Genomic DNA, 10,618 nt, shown 5'->3' with positions numbered 1-10,618 from the left:
AATATATGTTTATATATATGTATATATATATATATATATGTATGTATATATATATATATATGTATGTATATATATATATATTTATATATATGTATATATATATATATATCTATCTATGACAACGTTTTTTGTTTGTATACTGGAGGCCTGTCAGTATGCAACTAAAGTTGTAAAATCTCTCTGTAGACTAAATTTTTTTGAAGACACTCACTGTTTGGTAGTAATTTCCCTTGATGTGGCCCATCTTTAACTTGCACCTTCACATCACTTGCCCGCTGAAAGTACTTAATAATAATATGTTCTTACGTATTATTTTGAGTGTGAGGGTTGGCTGTGATCGGGGCTAATATCCTATGCCTGGGCTGAAGGATTTGGGATTTCAGAATAATAATCCCGAAATGCGTAGGCTAAATCCGCCGCCTGCCGTGATGAAGCAAATTTTCTCTTTAGAGGCGTTTGTAGAAGTTGGAAGTGAGATGAACTTTGAAATGCTTAAGTCATGAATGTACCTGTTGAAGACAGTTGTATAATGCGAAGGCTAAATCCGCCGCCTGCCGCGATGTTGGAGTTGGATTTCAGTCTCGTAAGGTTTTTCAGGCAGTGGCGCAGAAGGCGACTGCGCATTCGGCTTCGGACTGACGTCGGTGAGTGCGCAGAAGGCGACTGCGCATTCGGCTTCGGACTGACGTCGGTGAGTGCGCAGAAGGCGACTGCGCATTCGGCTTCGGACTGACGTCGGTGAGTGCGCAGAAGGCGACTGCGCATTCGGCTTCGGACTGACGTCGGTGAGTGCGCAGAAGGCGACTGCGCATTCGGCTTCGGACTGACGTCGGTGAGTGCGCAGAAGGCGACTGCGCATTCGGCTTCGGACTGACGTCGGTGAGTGCGCAGAAGGCGACTGCGCATTCGGCTTCGGACTGACGTCGGTGAGTGCGCAGAAGGCGACTGCGCATTCGGCTTCGGACTGACGTCGGTGAGTGCGCAGAAGGCGACTGCGCATTCGGCTTCGGACTGACGTCGGTGAGTGCGCAGAAGGCGACTGCGCATTCGGCTTCGGACTGACGTCGGTGAGTGCGCAGAAGGCGACTGCGCATTCGGCTTCGGACTGACGTCGGTGAGTGCGCAGAAGGCGACTGCGCATTCGGCTTCGGACTGACGTCGGTGAGTGCGCAGAAGGCGACTGCGCATTCGGCTTCGGACTGACGTCGGTGAGTGCGCAGACGGCGACTGCGCATTCGGCTTCGGACTGACGTCGGTGAGTGCGCAGAAGGCGACTGCGCATTCGGCTTCGGACTGACGTCGGTGAGTGCGCAGAAGGCGACTGCGCATTCGGCTTCGGACTGACGTCGGTGAGTGCGCAGAAGGCGACTGCGCATTCGGCTTCGGACTGACGTCGGTGAGTGCGCAGAAGGCGACTGCGCATTCGGCCTCGGACGGACGTGAGTGAGGAGGCAGGCGAATTATGTATTTAAGATAGATATATATTTATTTATATATATTATACATTTTTTGTTGTTAAGTCACTAAAATGCATTTATCATAGTGAATAATAAAATAGCCGCTTCAGCCTCAGAAGAGGTGAACCAGGGTGCAAATTCAACTCTTACAGTTGTAGTGCATAAAACTGACCACTATAGGTCTCTGATCATGGTACTACAAACTCCAAGGCAGAAATGTCCTTTTAGATTGTGGCGCCTGCTTTTCCAATGTGGAAATGCTCCACTCTCCTTTTCTTTTCACAGTAATACATCAGTGTAACACACAAGGTAAGGCACTTTTTTGCATGTACATTTATAACTCCGGACTTTAAATCAGGAACTGTGTACAAATGACAAAAAAAACACAAAAAGAAGTACTGTACTTCAGTGAATGGTGAAAAGAAATGAAAATTGTAAACATCTAATAATGATGATATATACTCAGATTTCACATTGTTTCTATTGATTACCATTTTTAGTTAAAAATAATACTTTCCTGTAAGCTTCTCCTTTATCGTGTTGGAGGGGTTTGCGTGTCCCAATGATCCTAGGAGCTCTGTTGTCCGGGGCTTTATGCCCCTGGTAGGGCCACCCAAGGCAAACTGGTCCTAGGTGAGGGATGAGACAGAGCGGTTAAACAAACCTCCTATGATGAAAAACAATTTTGGACGGCGTTTTCCCTTGCCCGGACGCGGGTCACCGGGGCCCCACTCTGGAGCCAGGCCTGGAGGTGGGGCTCGATGGCGAGCGCCTGGTGGCCGGGCCTGCACCCATGGGGCTCGGCCAGGCACAGCCCGAAGAGGCAACGTGGGTCCCCCTTCCCATGGGCTCACCACCTATGGGAGGGGCCAAGGAGGTCGGGTGCAGTGTGAGTTGGGTGGTGGCCGAAGGCGGGGACCTTGGCGGTCCGATCCTCGGCTACAGAAACTGGCTCTTGGGACGTGGAATGTCACCTCTCTGAAGGGAAGGAGCCTGAGCTAGTGCGCGAAGTTGAGAGGTTCCGGCTAGATATAGTCGGACTCACCTCGACGCACAGCTTGGACTCTGGAACCAATCTCCTTGAGAGGGGCTGGACTCTGTACCACTCGGGAGTTGCCCCCGGTGAGAGGTGCCGAGCGGGTGTGGGTATACTTATTGCCCCCCGACTTGGAGCCTGTACATTGGGGTTTACCCCGGTGGATGAGAGGGTAGCCTCCCTTCGCCTTCGGGTGGGGGGACGGGTCCTAACTGTTGTTTGTGCGTATGCACCAAACAGCAGTTCGGAGTACCCACCCTTTTTGGAGTCCCTGGAGGGGGTGCTAGAGGGCATACCTTCTGGGGACTCCCTCGTTCTGCTGGGAGACTTCAATGCTCACGTGGGCAATGACAGTGAGACCTGGAAGGGCGTGATTGGGAGGAATGGCCCCCCCGATCTGAACCCGAGCGGTGTTTTGTTATTGGACTTCTGTGCTCGTCACGGATTGTCCATAACGAACACCATGTTCAAGCATAGGGGTGTTCATATGTGCACTTGGCACCAGGACACCCTAGGCCTCAGTTCGATGATCGACTTTGTGGTCGTGTCGTCGGACTTGCGGCCACATGTCTTGGACACTCGGGTGAAGAGAGGGGCGGAGCTGTCAACTGATCACCACCTGGTGGTGAGTTGGCTTCGATGGTGGGGGATGATGCCGGTCAGGCGTGGTAGGCCCAAACGTGTTGTGAGGGTCTGCTGGGAACGTCTGGCAGAGCCCCCTGTCAGAAGTAGCTTCAGCTCCCACCTCCGGCAGAACTTCGACCACATCCCGAGGAAGGTGGGGGACATTGAGTCCGAATGGGCCATGTTCCGTGCCTCTATTGTTGAGGCAGCTGACCGGAGCTGTGGCCGTAAGGTGGTTGGTGCCTGTCATGGCGGCAATCCCTGAACCCGTTGGTGGACACCAGCGGTGAAGGATGCCGTCAAGCTGAAGAAGGAGTCCTACAGGACCCTTTTGTCCTGTGGGACCCTGGAGGCAGCTGATAGGTACCAGCAGGCCAAGCGGAATGTGGCTTTGGTGGTTGCTGAGGCAAAAACTCGGGCGTGGGAGGAGTTTGGGGAGGCCATGGAGAACGACTTTCGGACGGCTTCGAGGAGATTCTGGTCCACCATCCGGCGTCTCAGGAAGGGGAAGCAGTGCAGTGTCAACACTGTATATGGTGGGGATGGTGCGCTGCTGACCTCGACTCGGGTCGTTGTGGGTCGGTGGGGGGAGTACTTCGAAGACCTCCTCAATCCCATTAACATGCCTTCCAATGAGGAAGCAGAGCCTGGGGACTCAGAGGTGGGCTCCCCCATCTCTGGGACTGAGGTCACCGAGGTGGTCAAAAAACTCCTTGGTGGCAGGGCCCCGGGGGTGGATGAGATACACCCGGAGTTCCTCAAGGCTCTGGATGTTGTAGGACTGTCTTGGTTGACACGCCTCTGCGACATCGCATGGACATCAGGGACAGTGCCTCTGGATTGGCAGACCAGGGTGGTGGTCCCCCTCTTTAAGAAGGGGGATCGGAGGGTGTGTTCCAACTACAGAGGGATCACACTCCTCAGCCTCCCTGGAAAAGTCTATTCAGGGGTCCTGGAGAGGAGGGTCCGTCGGATAGTCGAGCCTCAGATTCAGGAGGAACAGTGTGGTTTTCGTCCTGGTCGCGGAACAGTGGACCAGCTCTATACCCTTAGCAGGGTCCTGGAGGGTGCATGGGAGTTTGCCCAACCAGTCTACATGTGTTTTGTGGACTTGGAAAAGGCATTCGACCGTGTCCCTCGGGGAATCCTGTGGGGGGTACTCCGAGAGTATGGGTTACCGGCCCCCCTGATAAGGGCTGTTCAGTCCCTGTATGATCGGTGCCAGAGCTTGGTCCGCAACCCGTTTCCAGTGAGAGTTGGACTCCGCCAGGGCTGCCCTTTGTCACTGATTCTGTTCATAACTTTTATGGACAGAATTTCTAGGCGCAGCCAGGGTGTTGAGGGGGTCCGGTTTGGTGGGCTCAGGATTGGGTCACTGCTTTTTGCAGATGATGTTGTCCTGTTTGCTTCATCAGGCCGTGATCTTCAGCTCTCTCTGGATTGGTTCGCAGCCAAGTGTGAAGCGGCTGGGATGAGATTCAGCACCTCCAAATCCGAGACCATGGTCCTCAGCCGGAAAAGGGTGGAGTGCCCTCTCAGGGTTGGTAGCGAGATCCTGCCCCAAGTGGAGGAGTTCAAGTATCTCGGGGTCTTGTTCACGAGTGAGGGAAGAATGGAGCGTGAGATCAACAGGCGGATCGGTGCGGCATCCGCAGTAATGCGGGCGCTGCATCGGTCTGTCGTCGTGAAAAAGGAGCTGAGCCGCAAGGCGAAGCTCTCAATTTACCAGTCGATCTATGTTCCTACCCTCACCTATGGTCATGAACTATGGGTAGTGACCGAAAGAACGAGATCGCGAATACAAGCGGCTGAAATGAGTTTCCTCCGCAGGGTGTCTGGGCTTTCCCTTAAAGATAGGGTGAGAAGGTCAGTCATCCGGGAGGGGCTCAGAGTAGAGCCGCTGCTCCTCCGCATCGAGAGGAGTCAGATGAGGTGGCGCGGGCATCTGATCAGGATGCCTCCTGGACGCCTCCCTGGTGAGGTGTTCCGGGCACGTCTAACCGGGAGGAGGCCCCGGGGAAGACCCAGGACATGCTGGAGGGACTATGTCTCTTGACTGGCCTGGGAATGCCTTGGGATTCTCCCGGAAGAGCTAGAAGAAGTGGCCGGGGAGAGGGAAGTCTGGGCATCTCTGCTCAAGCTGCTGCCCCCGCGACCCGACCTCGGATAAGCGGGAGACAATGGATGGATGGACTTTCCTGTAAATTGTGTTTTTGCAATGATCATCAATAAAAGTCAAGACATTAGAAAAAGTAGGAATTGATCTAATACAAGAATGTTTTACTTGTGGCATATTCAAGTGTAAGTAACTCCAGTGACCTATTATTATTATTATTATTATTATTATTATTATTTATTGACTGACATTGTTTTCCAAAGTGACTTACAACTATTGAGAGACAGTTGGTTACATTTCTTTTTGCTTTTGAAATTTGAGCACAGGCAGGTGAAATGACTTGCTCATGGTCACACAGTGTCATTAGCAAGATTTGAACCCCATCCTCAGGGTTTGAATTCCTTGGTCCAAGCACGCTGCCCTCCAATAAGATTAGCCATTGGTTAAAAAAAATAAAAATATTGTGTACAGAAAAGCAGTTAGTTACATACTACTTCCAATACACCTGATTTAACAGATAGCACTATAACTGACACCTGTCGTGTTATTTTCTGTTTGAAGCTGGGTAGCACACTACCCCTCATGTATGACCCAAGTATAATGTATTCTGTCTTTCAATTACTTATTTCTGTAACATGGTAATTTTATATGAATTTTTGCTGTGCTTTTTCTTGCTTGCAGCCAGCTTTCAGTCCAAAATAAATGTTTAACTTGATTGTCATATGATTTTAATTTAACACTAGCTTGTATGGTAAGTCTTTTTTGCTAAATGTATTTTTCATTAGACTAAGAAATGTATAATATTTCTGTACAGTATAGTATGGGACTTAAGATTGCTTTTTCTCATTTATATCAACAAGTTTCTAATAATCTGTTGTTTAAATTTCAGTTTCCATTGCTGGGGCCCGACAAACCATTGGGTTTGCTCGTTTCAACCATGTGGTTCCTTCCTCCACTTATCAGCATGTGAAAATGCATCGGAGAATTCTGGGACACTTGTCTTCCGTTTACTGTGTGGCCTTTGATCGGACAGGTCGAAGAATTTTTACGGTATGGTGTGTTTATAGCAAAATTGGTACCTGGCTAAATCTGAGGGATAAGTACAAAATAGTTGGGTATTATTATTTAGGGAAAGGAAGCGAAAATTCATCCATCCATCCATTTTCCAACCCGCTGAATCCGAACACAGGGTCACGTGGGTCCGCTGGAGCCAATCCCAGCCAACACAGGGCACAAGGCAGGGTGCCAACCCACCGCAGGAAGCGAAAATTAGACTAGGATTAGCTATTTATATTAGGAAGAAATTATCTGCCTCAAACGGGCAAAATACCCAGTAAATACCCAGTATAGCCAGTAGTTGAAGTATGTATCGTTTTAATAAAATAACATGCAAGGGGATATTATAGTTAATAGGGGACTTAAATTACCCGAGATATCCTTGGAAACTGCAGAGCACAAGAACAGGGTTTCATAAACCTAATCCGTGACCATAGTTTTAACATAGCATATTGAAGCACCATCAAGATCAATGTAGTACAGTACATCCCCAAAATTCGCAGGGTTTACAGTCCTAGAGCACCCGCGAATTGTGAAAAACCGCAAATTTTGGATGTGGTTAAAAAATGCCTATTTTTATAATTTAAACACTAAATATTCCCCAAAACACTTTAATTTCAAACTCAACTTAATACATTACCTAAAAAAAGAATGTAAAGGTAAACCTGCATACTGTACAGTACTGTACTGATGTCACCCGCAGTGCTAGAATGTAAAATACAGATGTTACCACTATATGTACTGTAATTCATGCAAGCGCGTTTTCATTGCCAGAAGCCTTCGAAGGTGCAGGGTGTTTCGGCGGCATCTTGGGGCTTTAAACCCTTAAACTGCCACATACTTGGGGGTTAATGTATCCCTGGACGCCAAATACTTTTTTGCTGCACTTTAAGTAAATGTCACAATTCACAAAGAAAAAGTGAAATTTTAATAGAACACCTTTTTTTTTATGCAAAGAGCATCACAATTACTGCAACACTGACCATTTTACACACTGCTAATGAACTGTAAAAACTATTTTAAAAAAAAAAAAAAAAAACTACTGGAACAATATGTACATGATGCAACTGATGCCATGAATGAAATTAAGTAAATCACCGAGCCAACTGCGCTTGAACTGACAGCACGCAAGCACACAGAGGTAAACACTGGCGCTGGCAGGCTAGTGCAGCGGCTCAATCCCAGAGACCGTGAAGCTGCAGGGTGTCACGCTTGGGTCACAGAATTGCACAGAAACACAGGAGATTGTTGAGACAGGAACCTTATTCAAACACTTCAAACAAAATTCTCTTTTAGAAGTTAAACGAGCTCAGTATGCAGTTAGTTATCGATTAAAAGAATAGGCAAATATCATAGGGGAGCACAACGGGAGCGGGACCTGCAACAGGACCAGAGAATGTCTGGGGGAGGAGAGAGAGAAACAAAGCAATCAGCCAAAAAAGGACTGGTGCTGTTCAGGCTTTTAAGTATGCGTTTTGTGAGAAGCATATCACACGACAAAGCAGCCGCAAGTAAGCCCAGCAAGTAAGGGAGCATGTGAAAGTAGTCTATCAGCGTTTAAGAGGGATTTTTTTGAGGAGCTTTCGTGTCTTCTAGGGGTGCGTTCAGCCCTCCTGCTCACAAGAGGCTGGCAGTGGTCATGAGCTGGCTGCTCAACAAATGTACGGCACTGCCTGATCAGCTCCTGCGTGCTCGCAGACAGCACTGGGAAACGACTATAGCTGCTTGTGGTGGTTTAAGGGTTTAAGAGGAACAAAACGGAAAACACAAAAACACTTGGCTAGAGATGCATCGCAGTCAATCGGTAGCAAGGAGAAATGAATAACGTTGTAGCAGTCCGGTGCTGCTAAGATTCACACTGTCGAGAAGACGACGATTTATTTATTTTTATGGGGGGGATTCCAGGGACGTACCCAGCTTTGGCCCGACCCACACGCACACACAAACAGAGACCAAAACAAAGCAAACTGGTAATCAAACAGCAAATAAAGAATGTAATGAAAACAAATGAAATAAATGAAAACGACGATACTACTCCTGTTCCCCTTACAGCGATTACATATTAAATACAACAAAGCACCAACAAAACACACAGTAAATCATGAAAAATGGCAACGGGTGAAATGTATTGATGAAGAAAATAGATAATCCAGAGATCCGCACGTTGAATGGGAATGTAAAGATAGTCCTACCGCTAGTTCCTGAAATGGTGAAGATGGGTGGATGGGTTCAGGAGCACTTCTTTCTTTGCAGGATGGCAAAGAATCCACTTATAGTCCTCATGTACACAGGCAGAGGGCAGACAATCCAGATGCCAAACACGAAACGATACAGGACAAAACAAATAAGTACAGGTAACCCAACAGACAAGGCAGGCAGAGAGACAGGAACTTGAAACACAAATTATAAAAACTTTTTTTTTTGCTTTTGGTCACCGGCCCCCTTTTTAAAAGCCGCTTTGACATCCTTTGACCCCAACAGCCCCAGCACCCTCAGCAGAAGACCAATCAGAGCCACTGCAGGGACTACTGAGAGTTGCAGTTTCAAATTCTATTGACTACTTTCACCATCCTAAGCCACATTTCCTCTACAGTTGCTTCCTGTTCTCTCTACACTACAGTATTGCCACGAAAAAAAGCCATAAAAGTTGCGGAGAATATTTGTGGTTTCTACTAACAATTTTTAGATAGGTTCTAAGGAAAAATCCGTGAATGACTGAGGCTGCGAACTGTGAACCGCGAGTTTGCGGGGGTCTACTGTATTGTGTTTTGATTATCTTACTAACTCTTTGTTTAGTTGATTACATGTCTGTTAATTCAGTACCCTTTTATTAACAGGAAGATGGGTCTTGTCCATTGATGAATTGAAATCATTTTATTTGTGTATTAAACAATGGAGCAACTGATCTCCTCTCTGGTGTATAATAGCCAAATAGCCACTTCATTTTAATCCTGCGTGGATGTTTAGTTGCTACAGCTGTTGTTTGCGCTGGCAGTCTTCCTACATTCTATAGTCTTATATGCATAACGGTGGATGCATGTAAGTCGCACCCAAGCGCTACCCTGGACTATATACACTGGTTAGAAAATGGACAGATGCTTTGTCTGATGAACATCTATAGAAGTGCTCATTACAATTGGAACATGAACGTGAAGCCTCCATTCATTTATTGGGGTTGTGTAGGACACTATTTAAAAACATTCCCCTTAACTTTTCATCTCCTCATTCAAATGCATAACAGTGAAAGTTAAATGGTTAAACCTCATTTAATTGGTAATGCTAGGTTACTCTCAAATCACGTATAAATCTGCTTCTAAATTAATTCCATAATGAGATAAAAGGTGGCAATGCCATGAGTTGTGTGTGTGGTGTGTGTTTTTTTTTTTTTTTTTTTTTTTAAATATAATAACAAGTACGATTCTTATCCTTGCGTGCTGAAAGTTTCTTGCATGAGCATAAAAGCATTTCCAGACCTGACTTGCTGACTTTCTTTTCGACAAGTGTTCGTGTAGTGTTTTATCATCAACACTCTGAACCATTATTTTATTTAGTTTCACTCACATTTTTTCTCAAATATTATGCATTCCAGAGTTAATAATCTACTTGCAGTCATGCATGAGTAAAGTAATGACTTTCATGGTACTACCGATACTGATATATAATATAATATAATTTTATATATATATATATATATATATATATATATATATAATAGTAAAAGGCAAAGCCCTCACTGACTGACTCACTCACTGACTGACTCATCACTAATTCTCCAACTTCCCGTGTAGGTGGAAGGCTGAAATTTGGCAGGCTCATTCCTTACAGCTTACTTACAAAAGTTAGGCAGGTTTCATTTCGAAATTCAAAGCGTAATGGTCATAATTGGAACATATTTTTTGTCCATACACTGTAATGGAGGAGGCGGAGTCACGTATCGCGTCATCACGCCTCCTACGTAATCACGTGAACTAAAAACAAGGAAGACATTTACAGCACGAGTCACACGCGGGAACGAAGGTAAATGACGTTAATTTTTGACTGTCTTTTAATACTGTGTAAGCATACATATTAACACATGTGCAATTTAACGTGTGCATTTACGGGGTGATTTCTCAGGCTTAAAAGCTCACCTTTTATCAAACGCGGGAAGAAAGGTAACTGACGTTGTTCACTGTCTTTTAATACTGTGTAACCATACATATTAACACATGTCCAATTAAACGTGTGCATTTATGGGGTGATTTCTCAGGCTTAAAAGCTCGCCTTTTACTAAAAAGGTAAATGCAAAACTATTTTCAATCAGTTTATTGAAACGCTCCCGTTAAGGAT

The 10,618-nt window shown here is 46.3% G+C and overlaps 1 protein-coding gene across 1 annotated transcript in view; it reads left to right on the top strand.

Annotated features, from left to right (window-relative positions):
* brwd3 (bromodomain and WD repeat domain containing 3) overlaps positions 1–10,618 on the top strand; it is a 183,440-nt gene that overhangs the window by 23,435 nt on the left and 149,387 nt on the right. Inside the window, 1 exon segment of the mRNA XM_051934489.1 lies at positions 6,123–6,283. Coding sequence (XP_051790449.1) covers positions 6,123–6,283 — 161 coding nt within the window.

The sequence above is a fragment of the Erpetoichthys calabaricus genome, chromosome 12 (assembly GCF_900747795.2).
Source record: "Erpetoichthys calabaricus chromosome 12, fErpCal1.3, whole genome shotgun sequence".
NCBI classification, from domain to species: Eukaryota; Metazoa; Chordata; class Cladistia; order Polypteriformes; family Polypteridae; genus Erpetoichthys; species Erpetoichthys calabaricus.
This window is presented reverse-complemented; position numbering and strand designations above follow the sequence as displayed.